At 46.4% G+C, this 18,321-nt stretch overlaps 1 protein-coding gene across 3 annotated transcripts in view; it reads left to right on the forward strand.

Annotated features, from left to right (window-relative positions):
• Positions 1–17,498, forward strand: part of TXNRD1 (thioredoxin reductase 1) — a 94,764-nt gene extending 77,266 nt beyond the window's left edge. For all 3 annotated transcript variants that reach the window (XM_007096468.3, XM_007096470.3, XM_042993065.1), the window contains 2 exons: positions 3,278–3,412; positions 15,588–17,498. In XM_007096468.3, coding sequence (XP_007096530.3) covers positions 3,278–3,412; positions 15,588–15,650 — 198 coding nt within the window. In that variant the 3' untranslated portion in view covers positions 15,651–17,498. The remainder of the gene's footprint in view (positions 1–3,277; positions 3,413–15,587) is intronic.
• Positions 17,499–18,321: the final 823 nt, after the last annotated feature.

An 18,321-nucleotide genomic window follows, 5' to 3' on the forward strand; every position in this document is an offset into this window, starting at 1 on the left:
GTCTTTTTTTGACTGCTGTCCCCATTTTATTTTATTTATTTATTAAATACTTATTTACTTAAGTAATCTCTACACCTAACATGGGGCTTGAACTCGTGACCCTGAGGTCAAGAGCTGCATGCCCTTCCCACGGAGCCACCCAGGCAACCCCCCCTTTAAAAAAAAATTTTTTTTTTAATGTTTATTTATTTTTGAAGGGGAGAGAGACACAGAGTGCGAGTGGGGGAGGGGCAGAGAGAGACGGAGACAAAGAATCCGAAGCAGGCTCCAGGCTCCAAGCTGTCATCACAGAGCCGATGCAAGGCTCGGACTCAGAAACCGCGAGATCATGACCTGAGCTGAAGTCGGCCACTTAACAGACTGAGCCACGCAGGCGCCCTGTCCCCATTTTATATTGTAACTCATAACACATGTATGTACACATCTTTCGAGAAGCGGTATTTCTAACTTCGTTGGGATCTTACCTTTTAAAAAAAAGTCCTGAGTAAAAATGTAAATGGTGCTAAAGAATCCATAGTTAAAAGCCCAATAAACTCATACTTTTCTTATTTTGAGATTTGAATATAATTAAACCATGTGTCCTGTTTAGAAACTACTCCAGACAGTAGTACAGGAAAGCCTGGATCCTTTACAAAAAAGCTCATCCTAGATGCATTTAATAAATGAATGTACTGAGACACAGTTGATGTAAAGAACACTTTCATGCAGTTTTTTCTTTGCAGACAGAAGTTTTATTAAAAGTATTTGTATGAGCATATACGTTAGCTATCATGCTACTGTGGACAGAAGGGGAAACTGATGTTCTTGCTGGCAGTCCAATCTCTGCCTCTAGCAAGAGCTGGTTCAGTTGCGTGTAGCAGTCAATTGAACCTCCACATTTTCCTTCAAACCAAGCAAATTTGTTTTAACTGTATGTAGTTCTTTGGTGTTTTTTCTTTTTTTTTTTTTTTTAAGTTTATTTATTTTTGACAGAGACAGAGTGCGAGCATGAGCCAGGGAGGTAGAGAGAGAGACAGGGAGACACAGAATCCGAAGCAGGCTCCAGGCTCTGAGCTGTCAGCACAGAGTCTGATGCAGGGCTCGAACCCATGAGCCGTGAGACCGTGACCTGAGCTGAAGTCGGACGCTTAACTGACTGAGCCACCCAGGCGCCCCTGTAGTTCTTTGGCCTTTTTTTTCACTGTTGTGTCATTTGTTCAAGTAACACTTTTAAAATATGATATAAAGAGTAGTTTGCACTATTAATGAGCCCAATTAATTAAAATAGTCGAGGCCATAAGTAGGGTGGTCTTAGTCTCAGCTATTTTCATTGGCAAAGATAGTATTAGAAAAGATGAATACTTGTCATTGTTCTTTGGTCATGAGCAATCTTTTGGTTTTTTTTAACTGTATTTATTTTGATAGAACATGCGAATGCGTGTGAGTGGGGGAAGGGCAGCAAGAATGGGAGAGAATCCCAAGCAATGCTTCGTGCTGATGGTGTAGGCTCAAAATCATAAACCGTGACGTCATGACCTGAGCCGAAACCAAGAGTTGCTCAACCGACTGAGCCACCCAGGCGCCCTGTCATGAGCAGTCTTAAACAAAAGCATGCTTCTAGAACTTGACCATGCTTGGGACATATGCTTTATTCGCTTTGAGTCAGTCATTTCACAGTGTCTACATGTGCTTGGTTTTTCCAGTATTTATTATCTGCTAGGCTTTGCTTCTTTTTGTATGCTATTCTCTTTTTTTAAATATAAAATCTTTAACATTTACAGAAAGATAGGGCAAGTACCTACCACCCAGATTCAGTAATGTTTCCCTCTTGAAAGAGGGAAACCATGACAGAGGAAATGTTTATTGAGCACTTACTATGTACCCTGTACTTCTTAGAAATCTACATGGTTTCACTTAATTAATTCTTACACAGTCCTGTGCAGTATGTGTTGTTGTTATTCCTGTTTTATTGATGAAGAAACTGAAGCGCATGCAAGTTAAGTAAGTGTGCTCAGGCTACTTGCCTAGTTAATGGCAATGGAACTCAGTCCCAGGCAGTGTTGATCCCATGCTATTAAGCATTATCCTATGCCTGTGTAATCTTTTGTATTCCTTCTCGATCCTGTACTCCTCACTCCTTGCCCCAGAGGCAACACCGTCCTGGAGTGTCTCCCCTGTTCACGGTTTTATGTTTGCTCCCTGTTAAATATTATGCATTGTGGTTTAATTAAGAATGGTATCCTCAGCTAAAAAGACAAGCCTGCAACTTTGATATATCTCTTTTTTTGAGATCTACTCATATTATCAGATGCAAATCTAGTTTATTTTCAGTGCAGTGTGTTTTGTGCTTTATCCATACACTAAACCCCTGATTGGCAGGATGAATAATGTGAGAGTCCATCGTGGACTATGTTACCATACTTTGGCAACTATTTTCCAGACAGCGATTGAACCTTAGATAAGGCTCTGCACCCCACAGCCTGAGTTGCTTCATCTGTGATGAGGAGATTGGACTAGATAATATAGCTCAGTCATGAAAATCTGAACATTAGGATGCATCAGATTTCTCTGCCCTTGGCAGAGGTAGCCAGAGTCTGGGATATAGAGTTTATTCAAAGTAATTTCCATATAGGTATTTCAGAATTGCCAAACATTTCTCTATTGGTTTCAGAAATGTTTTCAGATTGGAAGCATCTTAAGTCTAACTGTGCTGTCTACCCCCAAAGCCTTAGTTAAAATGATTTTTAAATTTAAATGACTGCTTTTCTTTATTTAATTTTTTTTAGATTTTATTTATTTATTTATTTTTTAATTTTAAGTAATCCCTACACCCAGCATGGGGCTTGAACTCCCAACCCTAAGATCAAGAGTCGCATGCTCCACTGACTGAGCCAGCCAGGAGCCCCTAAATGGTGGCTGCTTTTAAACATTCCAGCTATCATAGATAGTCTATCTGGAGCCTGGAGACAACCAAATAAAGGAGATGAGGACACATCTGCCCCTTTGAAAACATTTTCCCGAACATTTTGGTGCTTATGGAGTTGCATACGTGTTGGCTTTTAATGATTTTCCCCCTCATCGCTCGAGGCCGGCTCTTGTCTGTTCCTTCTTGCTTGATGTAACCACCACACTCTGTTGGCCCATGTTGGAGTATCTTCAGCCCAAATCGCTTTTGGCAACTGTAAATATAAGTCTTTGATCATTTCTGAACAGGGTTTTAGAACACACAGGGTTAATATGCTAGTCTGTTAAGGGGGAAAGAATCAGTGTGACCGTCTTCCTTTATTTTATATCTTAGGAACGTGTTGTCGGCTTCCACGTACTGGGTCCAAATGCTGGAGAGGTTACGCAAGGCTTTGCAGCTGCACTCAAGTGTGGACTGACCAAAATGCAGCTGGATAGTACCATCGGGATCCACCCCGTCTGTGCAGAGGTGGGTCACCTGTGTGTCGACAGCTCTGTTTAAAAGTGCCCGTCGCCTGGCTGGCAAGTGGCGGGTGTAGCACTCTGAACTGAAGCTGGGGTCTTTCTGCTACAGTGCAGCTACTTCCGTGCATCCTTACAGTTCGGCTCGTGATTGGGTACCTCAAAAAAGCCTTGGGTCTAGAAACCATTTTTCCTTTTCCAAATATTTTTCGTTCCTGATGGGAACTAGATAGTGGTAGCGTGCTATTAAATGGTAGGAATGATGGTGGGGATTTATTTACAGAGATTCAACCTTTTATCGCGTCTCCTCAGTTATTTTCATGGCTGGCAGCGACTGGTGCCATTCATACCCGGAAAGAGCTTCAGTTCTAGGTGTCCCAGAGCCATCCCGAGGCTAAAGGATGTTGTCTGCCTCTTTAGCTTTTGGTGTCAAAGGATGAGATTTGAAAGTGATGCTTTTATTTATTTATTTTTTAATTTTTAATGTTTATTATTTTTGAGAGAGCGAGCACAAGCCGGGAGGGGCAGAGAGAAAGGGAGACAGAGTCTGAAGCAGGCTCCAGGCTCCGAGCTGTCGGCACAGATCCTGACGCAGGGCTCGAACTCATGAACTGTGAGATCATGACCTGAGCCGAAGTCGGACGCTTAATCGACTGAGCCACCTAGGCGCCCCGAAAGTGATGCTTTTGAAAGATGAAGCAGACAGTAGAACTGGAAGTTGACCGCTCTGGGCCTGTGGGTGTCCGTGTTTCTTCATGCTCGTCTGGGGTCATGCCAGGGTTGAATGGTGTGCTGCTTACTGCCACGTAGGGCTCATCAACCACAAATGTGTCTCCTTTGGAGACTGGTGAAGGTTGGGGGGAGGTAGCTCATATGAGTCCAGCTTAGGATACGGACTTGAAAATTGTAGCCGTTACCTGGCGCGCCCCCCCCCCCCCCCCCCCGTGGTTTCCAGGGCATACGTGTGCTCACACGCACACAGGTGTGCACGTTCCTGCCTGATTTCATCCAGGAGCTCGTTAACTGGTTGGTCTGTTCTTTTCGCCCTTGAACAACTGAAGTCTTTGCTGAGCGTGTGAAATGTCGGCTTTACGACCTGGAAGAGGGAGGGTTTTGGTTTCCTTTGGCTTTGCCTTTCCTGTGGTCAGGGGCAGTGTCTTCCTCTGTGTTCATATGCACCTGGCTAGGGTGAAAGCACACAGTATGAACAGGTCTAGTGACCAGGGCGTTATTCACAGAAAACTACTCTTTTTGTGAAATAAAACTAAACTTTTAAAAATGTGACCCCAAATTGAAAAGAGTCTAGATTGAAGCTCTTAAAGAATGTACGGTGAGTATGTCTTTTGTTCTGTGTAATGACCAAGGCTGTCTCTGCCTAGGGAGGGAACCAACTAGCCTCATTTTTTTCAAAAACTCTTTTAGTGAGAACATTAGTGTACGAACTCCACTCGTCTAGGGCTTATGTGACGAAGTGCCACACACCGGGTGGCCTACCACAACAGAACTTGATTCTCGCTTAGTCCTGGAGGCTGGAGGTCCGAAATCAAACGTCGACAGGGCCATACTCCCTCCCACGGCCCTCGAGAAGACTCTTGCCTGGCCTCTTCCAGCTCGTGGTGGTCGCTGGCAGTCCTGGGCCTTCCTTGGCTCGCTCCTGCATCCCGGCTTCCGTCTTCCTGTGCGTGGCCTCACCTCCTGCATGTCTGTGTCTGGATTCCCCTTATTAGAAGGACATCAGTCATTGGATTAGGGCCCACCCGAATCCAGCCTGACCTTATTCAAATAAGATCCTGTTAACAGGCACCCGGGGGAGGGCTCGAGTGTATCTTTCTGGAGGACTTAACCCACAGCAGTGAGTATACTTACAACTTCAGAAGTCAGGCCACCATACTTACAAACGACAGCAGCCATCTCTGACATGGATGAAGAGACTTCTCAACTTGCGTATGTGAGCGTCTAACTTTTTAAACCTGAACTTAGCTGTCGGTGGGCTGGTTAAAAGACGGACTCCCACTGTCCGCACAGGCAGCGGCCAGCGGGGTGGTGTCGGGCGAGTTGACCGCCGGCCAGGCGGGGAGATGCGCCAAAGAGTTAGGGCTTCCCGGAGCCAACCAAAGGCCTCTCCTCCTGGATACACCTGGCACATCCGGGGACCTTTGTAAGTCTCTGCTGCTGTGCATCTCCATCAGTCAGTTCCCGTATGACTGTGAAGCTTGCAGACTGAAAGTTTCACTGCTTTGACGGGGCTTAAAAAAATTTGTTTTTCCAAGCTGGTGGTTGATGAATGAGAGAAAAATTGGGAGCTGTCTCACTCCGTGAACATGTTTGTTGTGCGGTTCTGTGTGTAGCGCTGTGCTGGGCGCTTGGGGATACAGCAGGGATTTAGGATGAGATCAAGAAAGAGCAGGAGGCAGCTGAGTCCAGGGCCAGATGCAGTGGAGCGTGACAGGTCCCGATCAGGGAAATCCAAAGTGGTGTCTGGAGGAGGGAGTTCTCGTCTGAGACAAGTAAAACGTGCTGGGAGAGAGCCAGTCAGAGGGAATAGTAAATACAGGGCCTCTGGGAGGGAGCGTGTTTCTTCACGCAGCTGGAAGGCCCTCAGCACTGCTGGAGCTTGGAGAGCCCAGAGAGAGGTGAAGAAACTATGCTAGGAAAGGAGGTAGGAAGGTCGGTGTCCTTGTAAACCGAGGCGGGGTGTTTGGGCTTTATCCTGGGGCCTTTGTGTTCAGCCGAGAGAAGGTTGGATGGGGCAGGAGTGCCGTGATCAGACGTGCCGTGAGGAGAAATCCCTGGCCACGCTGTGGCACGGGACCTCGTGGGCCAGAGCAGGCACATGCGGAAGTAAGGATGTGGTGCCGGCCTGAACTGGGGCGGGCGGGGCAGGGGGGGGTGGCGGCAGTGGACATCGAGAGGCCCTGGTGGATTTGAGAATTTGAGAGAGAACTAGGAGGTGGGCTTCCCTGAAGTGGGAGGGGGAGGGTGTGGGAGTGAAGTGGGGAGCAGTAGCAGAGAAAGCAGGGTCCGGGGGAGTCACGCTGGCTGTGGCACTGATGTCCTGTGTGTCAGGCACTGTGCTCTCTGCGGAAGTGCTTACGCGAATTCCCCGGGGAGGGGGTGGGCGGCGGGGAGCGGTAGTATCTCCATTTGACAGATGAGGGAGGACCCTGGGGACAGAGGGGCTGAATAACTTGCCCACGGCTCTCCAGCTTGGAAGTGGCACAACCAGGATTCTCACCCAGGCAGTCTGGCTCCCCAGGCGCCCGCCGCTGTGTGAATGATACTCCACCCGTAGGCCCCTTCTATGGCATTTGACACGGAATTTAAAAAGTGGCCACAAGAGTGTGGTGGAGACACACACAGCTGGATTGTAGTCTCAGCAAGATCTCCGTGAACCTGGCCACAGCACCCAGCTTTTCAGGCACCTTAGTCTCTGTGTTAACTAAAACAGAGGTGTGACGTCTAAGTCCTAGGGCTGATGAGCAGTGCTGTGCGGAAAGTGTTTGGGAGAGTTCCTGCACCCGGTACTGGTATTGGTGGTATTTCGTTATAGAAGATGTGGCTTCAGTCAAGGTGATCGTTACAGTGTTTTCCTTTTAAATGTTTCTTTATTTATTTTGAGAGAGCGAGCATGAGAGATCTCACGCACTGTGAGTTCATGACTTGAGCCGGCGTCAGGAGGTGGACGCTTCACCGACTGAGCCACCCAAGTGCCCCCACAGTATTTTCTAAGGGGGTTGCAGGGTGTGCTGGGCAGGGATGCATAGTTTGAAAGCGCTCCTCTCTGGGGCGCTTGACTAGCTCAGTCAGAAGAGCATGTGCCTCTGGCTCTCGGGGTCGTGAGTTCAAGCCCCACATGGGGGATAGAGATTTCGTAAATGAATAAATAAAAACGTAAAAAGAAAGAAAGAAAAAGGTTCTCTGGTGATTTGTTAAAAAATTTATTTAGGAGCGCCTGCTGCCTCAGTCGGTAGAGCACATGACTCTTGATCTTGGGGATTGTGAGTTTGAGCCCTACATTAGATGCAGAGATCACTTAAAAATAAAATCTTAAAAAGAAACGTATGTAAACTAAAAACAACAACAAGAACAAAATAATTCACCCATTTCTCCCACCCCCTACACCCGCCTCTTGCAACCATCATTCTGTTTTCTCTGTGAGCTTGTGTTTTATGTTGTTTGTTTTTGTTTTTTGAGAGAGAGTGCCCATGAGTGAGGGAGAGAGACAGACAGACAAAGAGAAACAGGATCTTAAGCAGGCTCCACGCTGAGTCTGGAGCCCAACATGGGACTTGATCCCACGACCCTGGGATCATGAGTCGAAGTCAAGAGTCAGATGCTCGACTGATTGAGCCACCTAGGCGCCCCTGTTGTTTTGTTTGTTTGTTTTCTAGATTCCGCATGTAAGAGAGCTGCTACAGTTTGTGTTTTTCTCTGTCTGACTCATCTCACTTAGCATAATGTTCTTGAGGCCATGCATATCGTTGTGCGTAAGTGGCAAGGTTTCATTCTTTTTTATGGCTGGCTAGTGTGTGTGTGTGTGTGTATGTAACACACACCACATTTTCTTTATCCATTGATGGGCATTTAGGTTGTTTCCGTATCTTAGCTATTATGCTGCAGGGAATATGGGGGTGCAGATATCTTTTCAAATTAGTGTTTTTTGGGGGGAATATATACCCAGTAGTGGCATTCCTGAATCACATTCGTAGTTTTGTTTTTAATTTTTGAGGAACCTCCGTGTTGTTTTCCATAGTGGCTGCAGCTAACTTGTATTCCCCCCGACAATGCACAAGGGCTCCCTTTTCTCAGCATCCTCACCAACACTTACTCTTTACTTTTCGAGACTAGCCATTCTGACTGGTGTCAGGTGGTATCTCATTGTGGTTTTGCTTTGCATTTCCCTGATGATGAGTGATGTGGAATATCTTTTCGTGGCCATTTGGATGTCTTTGGGAAAATCTCTGTTCAGATCTACCTATTACTTAATTGGGTTATTGGATTTTTTGCTGCTGAGTTGTACATTTTTTTTTTTTATACCCCTCCGTATGAAACCAGATTTTGAAAAACCAAAATGTTCTGACCCTTGACTATGGAAATACTTTTTTTTTTTTAACTTTTTTTTAAACTTTTTTTTTTTAACGTTTATTTATTTTTGAGACAGAGAGAGACAGAGCATGAACGAGGGAAGGTCAGAGAGAGGGAGACACAGAATCTGAAACAGGCTCCAGGCTCTGAGCTGTCAGCACAGAGCCCGACGTGGGGCTCGAACTCACGGACCACGAGATCATGACCCGAGCCGAAGTGGGCCGCTTAACTGACTGAGCCGCCCACACGCCCCTGGAAATACTTTTTAAAGCTTCTTGATCAAGGGAAAGTGAAATTTGATTTGTAGGGAATTTTTAGGGACTCTTTTTCTCCGTGTTAAATGGTGGGTCTAGCTTGGGCAGTAATTGGATATGCTACTGGACCCATTGGTTTTTTTCACGTCCAGCCTCATGCTGTAGGGAGGTGGCACACAAAATGCCCCTGGAATGTTTGTTACTAGTCCACATGAGGTATGGATGGAAATGGAAAAGGAAGGGTTAGAAACTTTAAGACCTATTTGACAGTATCCGATCTTGGCTTTTAATTTTACATGCCTTTTAAATTTCATTTTCTAATACATTTTTATTGAATTTCACAAATGTTAGTCCACGGGATGGATTAGAAGTAATAATTTAAAAACTGGTCTGAGCACTGTTCTCAAGTGTTCAGAACCAGCCACAGCTCCCCTGGCCGGCTGTGCGTTGTTTGCGGAGCGAATCACTCGAGTGGTCTTCATACCGTTTTGATAAAATAACCTGGGCAACTGAGTGATCTTTGGTTCTGAGGAGTAATTACTTAGAAAAGCAGACAGATTCGTCAGTTGAGGAATTGCTATAAAAGGAGAAGAGAGTACTCTTGTTTTGAGGACTGTGGTGTCAGTACAGGTGGCGGGGGTGGGGGGGTGGGGGGGGGTTGTAACGCTTGGAGAATCAGTAACGCATTAGTGCTATTCAGTGTGAAGGTAGGGCGGTGATAATTTATTCCGGACTTCTGAGCAGCAGTAATTGAATAGGAAACTGATGGCACATCACTTAGAGGAGTAATTTCAGCTAACCAAGTTTATCCGTAGGGGAAAAGTAATAGCTCGAGAGGAGAGAACGTTAGAAAAGACCCCTGTGAAATGTTTTTAAGTGAATCTTAGTGCCGAACATCGGAAGTTTTAATTAGCAACATAATTGTGGCCTAGAGTGGAGGGTCTTGTGAGGCTGGGAGGTAGTGGCAGACCAGAATGAGGTACAGCAGCCCTTGACCTTTGTAAGTGCTCTTTGTGTTGGGTTAGAAAAGCATGAAGAGGCAGCCTCCATGCTCATTTTTAAAGTATGTGTTTTATGAAAATTCTTTTTTTTTTCCTTTTATTTTATTTTTTTCTTCAACATATGAAATTTATTGTCAAATTGGTTTCCATACAACACCCAGTGCTCATCCCAAAAGGTGCCCTCCTCAATACCCATCACCCACCCTGCCCTCCCTCCCACCCCCCATCAACCCTCAGTTTGTTCTCAGTTTTTAACAGTCTCTTATGCTTTGTCTCTCTCCCACTCTAATCTCTCTCTTTTTTTTTTTTTTCCTTCCCCTCCCCCATGGGTTTCTGTTAAGTTTCTCAGGATCCACATAAGAGTGAAACCATATGGTATCTGTCTTTCTCTGTATGGCTTATTTCACTTAGCATCACACTCTCCAGTTCCATCCACGTTGCTACAAAAGGCCATATTTCATTCTTTCTCATTGCCACGTAGTATTCCATTGTGTATATAAACCACAATTTCTTTATCCATTCATCAGTTGATGGACATTTAGGCTCTTTCCACAATTTGGCTATTGTTGAAAGTGCCGCTATAAACATTGGGGTACAAGTGCCCCTATGCATCAGCACTCCTGTATCCCTTGGATAAATTCCTAGCAGTGCTATTGCTGGGTCATAGGGTAGGGCTGTTTTTAATTTTTTGAGGAACTTCCACACGAAAATTCTTAAAACAGCTATGTACAAATAAAATCTTGTAAGAAATTGACCTCATTAGTTTTCTCATCAAGACCAATCAGCAGTGGCACATGCTTTACCATTAGCATGTTATTGGTACAAGAAAAATAACTAGGAGCTCTTTTTTTAAAAATCTTGCATTTTTGATGGGTTTAGTTTTTTTTTTTTTTTAAGTTTATTTTACTTATTTATTTAGAGAGAGCGTGTGAGCAGGGGAGGGGCAGGAGAGAGAGGGAGAGGAAGAATCCCAAGCAGGCCCTGTGCTGTCAGTGTGCAGCTCGAACCCATGAACCCCATGAGATCATGACCTGAACCGAAACCAAGACTTGGATTCTTAACGGACTTGAGCCACCCAGGTGCTCCCGATGGGCTTAGTTTTCTATCCAAATCTACCAGTTCTATTTCTAAAATAATTCCTGAGAAATAAAACTTAAGCTCGTAAACTTTCAAAGACTTTTACGTATCTTTGCTAACAGATGAGTGTCTTATTTTTTTTAAATGTGAATCATTCATATTTTCTCCTGGCTTCATTTTTGTAATGTTTTAAAATACTGTCCATTGGGTCTACATTTTTTAAGGTGCTGATGATGATAAGGTGCTGATGCAGGAAGTAAAAAGGCTTTGTCACTGCTTTAAGAGTGAAATGAACCAAGGATTTTCTCAGTAATGTTCCTTCTGTACATAAAAGTATTTTCTCCTTTTATTCAGAGGTAGTTTTGGTGCTGATTGTTATTGCTTTGACTTGCATAAGTGAAAGTGGCCTTGATTTCTTGTACTTTTTCCTCTTTGTATTAAAAACCAGGAAGGCGGTTATTTCTCAGGAATCAAAGGGTAGCTGACCAAAAGGTTTGTCCAGGTGTGCCAACAAGGATACGGGCACTCTGTGAGTCTTGCATCCCCTGGGGACTCACCTAAGCCATGGCCTCCAGTCTTACTAGACGCTTAGTGTGGCTGCAAAAGCTTGGCCTGTATGTAGGGGAGGCTAGAAACATACCCGTGTTTCCCTCTAGCTTGCTTGGTGTGGCCAAAAAGGTTTGGATCGCAATCTTAATTATACTCAGCCAAATATGTTTCTAAATTTGATTAACTGAACACAAAGCCTTTTTATGTTTTCGTGACTGGGCAATACGGATGGACAGTTTGGGTGATGATTTGAGTCTGTTCCTCACCGGTGCTCTGTGGGCATCGTGGATCAGCTGTGACCCCACTCCTATGCCGCTTTGCTCCAGGCCCCACTGATGAAAGCAGCCCCTTCCCGGGGCATTTTTGGCTAAGTGGCAGAGGGGAAGGACATGTAAAAATGCGTGTGTTGGTGCTCAGGATTTTCAGAAATGACACATCCCACTTCTGTACATGTGTCCCCAGTCAAAGCAAGCCCTGGGCCCCTAACATCTAATAGGGCAAGAGTATATAATGTGTGGTCTACACAAAAGGTCTTCACAGGGAGGTGAAGGCACTCTATGTTTTGGAAACTAGCAAAAGTCTCAGAGGAGTTCAGTCAGAATTATAAAGACAGGAACTAAGTGTCAGTGTTAACACAAAGATGAGATTTGACAGAGGAGTGGAATCAGACCTCATAACTGATTACTTAGCAGCAGCAATGGAGACAGAAGAATTAAGCATTAATTCCGGATGTATGGCCTGGTAATGGCATTCACCAAGGAGCCGGATTAAGGGTTCAGTCTTGGAGCCGGATTAAGGGTTCAGTCTTGGACACGGTGAGGTTGACGTGCCATCCGGGAAGAGGTGTTCGTTAGGTCTTACTGGCGTGTAGTTGAGGAGGGACACGGTGGCTGGGGAGATAGTGGATTCATCTGCCCGAAAGGGAGAGGCGGGCTAAATGAGATGTGTGATGCGAGGGTGTCCGGGGGGAGCGCTGGGGGTGGGCACCTTCTGGCCTCAGCGGCGGCATTCGTGCGGCACACTGAGTAAGTAGAGCAGGTGGCTGGGCTGCACGGCCCGCCTTCCGGGGGCTCCGCCAGCCAGCCCGTCAGCCCAGGCAGATGAGCATCCCAGCATGCCTGGTGCCGTGGTGGGGGGCGGCCACAAGACAGGGATGTGGGCACTGTCATTCTCACGGGACAGGAAGAGGAAAGAAGGAGTTGTCAAAAGGGAGGTGAGGTCGACGACGAGGGCTACAGAAGGCTGTGCGCGGGGAAAACCGCAAGGTGCCCTCTGGGTTTGGTGGCCGGTGAGTCCCTGATGAACCCCAGGAGAGGTGCTTCGTTGGCCTGGCGGGGATGGAAGCCAGATTGCAGTGAAATGAGGGATAAAAATAGATGATGAGTACTGACAGCTTAAGATTGTGCCTGTAAAGAGGATGAGACGGTGGTGGTAGAGGTGATCCTAAGATTGAGGGAGGATTGTTTTAGGATAAATGCAGTGTGAGCCCTTTTAAATGCTAAGGAGCAAGAACCAATGGAAAAGGCAAGGTGAAGAATCAAAAGGTGTGGGTTCAGGTGATGTGTGAAATGAGAAGGCGAGGGGATGGGATCCAAAGCCCAGCCTGGCAGAAGGAGGAGTTATGGAGGAGGAAGGAGGGGCTCGCCCTGGGTGGCGAGCAGCAGGCAGGTGATGGTAGGAAAATGTGTTCTCCCTTTGTTACGTTTCCCTGAGCTGGAGGAACTTCCTTTAACATTTTTTGGTAGTAGAGGTCTGCTGGTGACAAAGTCTCTTAGCTTTTCTTTGAAATGTCTTTATTTTGCTTTCTTCATGGAAGGAAGTTCTAGGTTGACAGGTTTTTTTGTTTATTTAGCACTTTGAATCTGTGCTTTGTTGTCTTCCTCTAAAGAGTACTGAGTTTTGTTTTTGTTTTTGTTTTTGTGGTAGACCGTTAATGTCCTTGTGCATCATTTGATCCTTTGGAAACTTGTTTTTACGCTTTGTTAGGGTGGTTTAGAGTAGCTTTTATTCTGGCGCTAGTAATGCTTAGCCCTATTTTTATTTTATTTTATTTTATTTTATTTTATTTTATTTTATTTTATTTTATTTTATTTTTATTTTATATTATTTATTTTAAGTTTTTTTAATGTTTATTTTCTTGAGACAGAGAGAGAGAGAGAGAGAGAGAGAGAGCAAGAGAGAGCATGAGTGGGGGAGCGGCAGAGAGCAAGGGAGACACAGAATCACAGAGCCCGACGCAGGGCTCAAACTCACGGACCGTGAGATCATGACCTGAGCTGAAGTCGGACGCCCAACCGACTGAGCCACCCAGGCGCCCCAACCCTGTTTTTAGATGTGGCTTTCTAGGGTCTCTACTGATTGCTCAGAGAAGCCTCTTGACTCTGGTTAGTGAGAACTGGAGCATCTCCCAGCCCTGAGTGGGTTCTGGTGGTGGTCAGCTTCCAGCTCTCTGTCTGGTGTTGTGTCTTCTCTGGCTTCATGGAGCCCTGCCCTCTAGGTGTGCACAGCTTGGTATTCAGCCAGAGATGAGGGGACAGCTCTTCCTCGGGGTGGCTGCCTCTTGGGAATTTGACCCCCCAAATCCCAGCCGCCTCTCCCTCCCCAGCCTCCACTCTGTCTCTTCGAGTCCTGGAGATGTCTGTGTTCTCTCTGGGCTCCTTCCTCCTACTGCACCAGGGTCTTGCAGATGCTTCCAGATGGAAAGCCAGGCCTATTAAGGCTCACCTTGTTTGTTTCTCTTTGTTAGGGAATTACAGCACTGCCTGTTGTCTGGTGTTTTGTCCAGAGAGCTGGTTTGGTACCAATTACTCAATTAGATCAGGAATGAAAATCTGTTTCTAAATGTATAGAAGTATTAGGTTTCTAAAAATCTTGACTGTAGGCTTCCTATTTGGTAAAACTACAAAGGTAAGCAACTGATGGTAGCTTACCATCAGTAGACTTCCAGACTTTGGATTTGGCCAAGAATTCACAGTGCATTGCCTGCATTGGCACTCCACAAGAAATTCTGTGTGGTGCTTGGGCATACCCGCATTAGAACGAATCAGGCCATTTGGGACTCCTGCTAAAACTAAGATTCCTGGGCCCTACCCTAAATCTGCCATATTAAGATCAGTATAATTTCTGTGTGTTTTAATCAATGTGAATAGACTTTGTTCACCAAAGTATGAGGATCATTGTTTTTGTGTAGACCCTCTTGCGCAGTAGCCAGTAAAACAGCTGCCTGACGATGTTAAGGCTCTAAGTCCGTAAGCACTGAGAGTTTGTAAGGATATGACACGAGGTGGTCTCATCAGTCACTACAGATGAAAGTATCAGTTGGTCAGGCACCCTGGGGATCCAGTCGCCTAGAAGTGACGCATAGCCTCCAACCCATCAATTGTGTGTCTAGCTCTGGGTGCAGGGAGACGACTGGGACATCGCGGAGCCTATCGCAAACAGCGTATCAGCAGTAGCAGGGATAGCCAGCTCTAGGAGCCTGGGTGTGTATGTGTAATATATTCACTGTTTGATAGTCGAGTTCTGTAGTCTACAGTATGTATCGTATACTAGAGGAACTGAATACTACTCAGTGACAAATGGAAGAATTAGAGCCATTTGTATCCATATGGGTGAATTACGGAAATATAGTATTTCCAAGGAATACTGGGGCCCAGGACGCAGACAACAGAACAGTGCATCTGTCATCTTGCTATTTAGAAGCAAGGTTGTGAGAAACCTACAAAAGGAATGCAGGGAATGTATAGGAATGGTGAGCACTGACTGGGAGAGGGGAGGAAGGAGGTGATGGTGGGGGGACACACGTGGGGCTCTAACCACATTTGTAATCCCTGAGCTGAGTCTATGAACACAGGGGTGTTTGTAATAGTACACTTTATACCTTTCTGCACATCCAAAATATTTCACCCTGCATTTCTTTTAGAGAATTGATGACCAGCCGCGGCGTCTCATTTAATTATTTTAATCACCCTCATGGTAATAAAGTTCTTCATTAGTTATAATCTAAATTTTTTTCTTTCACCTTGGTTTTAAAATGTCTTTCCCCTTTTATCCTCGGGAGAAGCTGTGACATTCCTGGTCATGTCACTTTCCTGTTTTTATTCATTTGAAGTGGTCCCCCAAGTCACTCTTGATGGGAATGGTGCTGTCTGTTCTAACTCCCTGTTAACTCATCTGTTCAGGTGTCTGAAAATCTCATGCTTTGTCCTCCCCGCAGGTATTCACAACCTTGTCGGTGACCAAGCGCTCTGGGGGAAGCATCCTCCAGGCTGGCTGCTGAGGTTAAGCCCCAGTGCGGATGCTGTTGCCGACACTCCAAGCCACTGCTGCGTTAACTTGCCCAAGTCCAAGGTGCAGATTTTAGGAAGGGTTTTGTGCTTTGGCACCCGCGTGTCCCGCGCTGGTGGCACCCAAGGCCCCCTTGGATCTCTCGGGTAGAAGGTGGTGGATGGAAGGCAGACAGCGTCGCACTGGGGTCACCGTGACGGACTGGAGCTGACACTCGGCAGCGCGTCGGAGGGCGCGTCCATGAAGTCACCGGCCCCAAGCCCCCGCGGTGGGCGGTGATGGAACAAGTGCCGAGCAGTTTTAGCGCGACCTCTCCTTTCTGGATTTGCTTATTCTCATTGTTTAGCTTTCTCAATTTGATCACTTTTTTCCTTTTTTTTTTCCTCCAAGGTGTACGTGATTACTAGAGATGAGAAACGTTAGCAGTCGATTTTTGTCCAAAAGCAAGTGTTGTCTAGAGTGTGCAAGTAAGGTGCCTCGCGCATGAGAGGCACTCGAAGGCTGCATAGGCTTGTCCCGTGAGAGAGAACGGTCCCGGGAGTCAAGTGACTCACCTGTTGAGCAGGGTCACCCCTAATGAGTTCCGTGTCCACCAACGAGTACGTTTATGATTGAATCTGGCCAAATTTGCCCCATGTGCCACATCACCAGTTGTGAGGTGACGGCCCCTTGGCCAGCCCGTCTCAAGCGACGTTCCCCGGCGTGGAACTTGTAGCATGGTTCCTGCCAGTACTCATCATGGAGGCAGAGGTACACCTTAGATGGGGAAAAACAATAAATGTTTTCCTTTACTTGGTTTATTGTGTGTCGGTCAAAGTGAGCTCTTTTGCAATAAGAAACATTTAATTTGTGTAATACTGTTTTTTTGTTGTTGTTGTTGTAACTTTAGCTTTAAGTTAAACACACAAATATCACGGCCTTACTTTTCACACGTGCTATATGTATCTGCCCCTTCCTAAGAACCACATTCATAGGAAAATAGGTCTTCCCACACTTAGGATTTAACTCTTCTGTGGTGATCGTTTTTTTAAGGAAGCTATTAATATCGTAAGTTATTATTTTTGAACACAGGTGGATGTGAAGGATTTTCATTGAAAAACCGAATGGTTTTGACTTTTTCTGCTGAATGGATGACCGTTGCTGGCAGAATGGTGGCAGGTTTTGCGCTCCGTTAGCTTTCCAACTCGTCTTATTACAAAGAGGGATTGAGTCTGCAGCTGTAGATTTCTGCGTGAATGTGCTGACTGTTCCAGGATTACGTGGAGGCCACCTTCTCTTTCTCTGAGTTGGCTTTTAAACGTGTGCTGTGACCACCGGGCCTCCCGTCCGCAGGCCCTCCCCTCTGCGTGTATTCCAGCCGCAACCCCGAATGCTTGGTTCAAAGTACATTTCTTGGTCACCTCAGGGACCTTCTGCGCCTGCCTGGCTCTTAGTCAGCAGAGCGCCTGCGCCTGCCCCCCGGGGCGCTGCCTCCCGCCCTCACCCCTGCAGTGCTGTGAAGAAGGTGGGAAGGGACAAAGGGGAGTTGAGGCAGTTGACTGTGTTCGGTTTTATTTATTTTTTTAACCGTTTTTTTTTTTTTCTCCAAGCCTGCCAGTCTCTGAAGTTAGAACAATAGGCAGTATGATTTTCATGCCTAATCATGTTGTGATTCTCTCTTCTTAGTGGGATGGAATGTTCTGTCCCCCCAAGAAGGATTACACTTTATATATAGATTTGTCTTGTTTAGATTCTGTAATTGCCCACTGTACTGAGATTCCTATTAAATTCCATGTATTTTTGTTATGTATCTTCTGGGAAAAACAGACAATGTGAAACATTAAAAGGTATTAATATCCACCCTGTGTGCCTTCTTATTGAACGGTGGTGTCGGGATTCTTCGCCGGATAGAGTTCGGGTTCTGCGTCGACGATGACGAGAACTAGCTGCTGAGATTTACGTGGTGGTGCTGTTGGCCCTTCCGATTCCATCCTCCAGCTTACTTGAGGTCGTGACCTTTAGAGCGGCACCAGCCCCCCACCCCGCCGCCCCCAACCACACCCAGGTGCACTCTGTCTCGGTCCCAGCACTCCGTACGTCCGCAGCTACGTACCCCTGTTACCTCCCCACACGGCCGCGTGCGGGTCTGTAATCCTTCCTCTCCGGACCGAGCAGTCCTTGGGTACGGATCCACTGGTTATGACCATTCCGGCTTCTGGCCGTGTCTGGCACACGGTAGGTGTTCAGGGCTCAGTTGGTTCACTGACGTGCACCTGATTTTCTTATGCATCAGTTGTTAAGCAGAAATGTCTATTTTGTGTTAACCCGGACCGAAACCTTTCCAAAACGTCTGTTCCATCCCGGGCGATTGCCGAGGGCTGACAGCATCAGCCCGGTGTGTGTTTGCCGCAGCACGTGCCAGGCCCTGTGTCCTGACCCACTCTGGCTGTCCTCATCCTTCGTCCTCCAGCAGCTCTCCCAGGAAGTACTCCCGGACCCACCCATTTACAGATGGAGAAACAGCCCCAGGTAGGAATCCTCGCTCAGGATTACACTGCTGCTTAGTGACGCAGCAAGCGTTCGGACCCAGAGCTAGGTCTGTGACGTCACAGGCCCAGCCTCTTCGCCGCCTTTCCATACTGCCTCCCCTCCGTCTGTGACACCTGCGAGCTCTCGGGGCTGCG

Source organism: Panthera tigris, chromosome B4 (assembly GCF_018350195.1).
Source record: "Panthera tigris isolate Pti1 chromosome B4, P.tigris_Pti1_mat1.1, whole genome shotgun sequence".
In the NCBI taxonomy this organism is placed as follows: domain Eukaryota; kingdom Metazoa; phylum Chordata; class Mammalia; order Carnivora; family Felidae; genus Panthera; species Panthera tigris.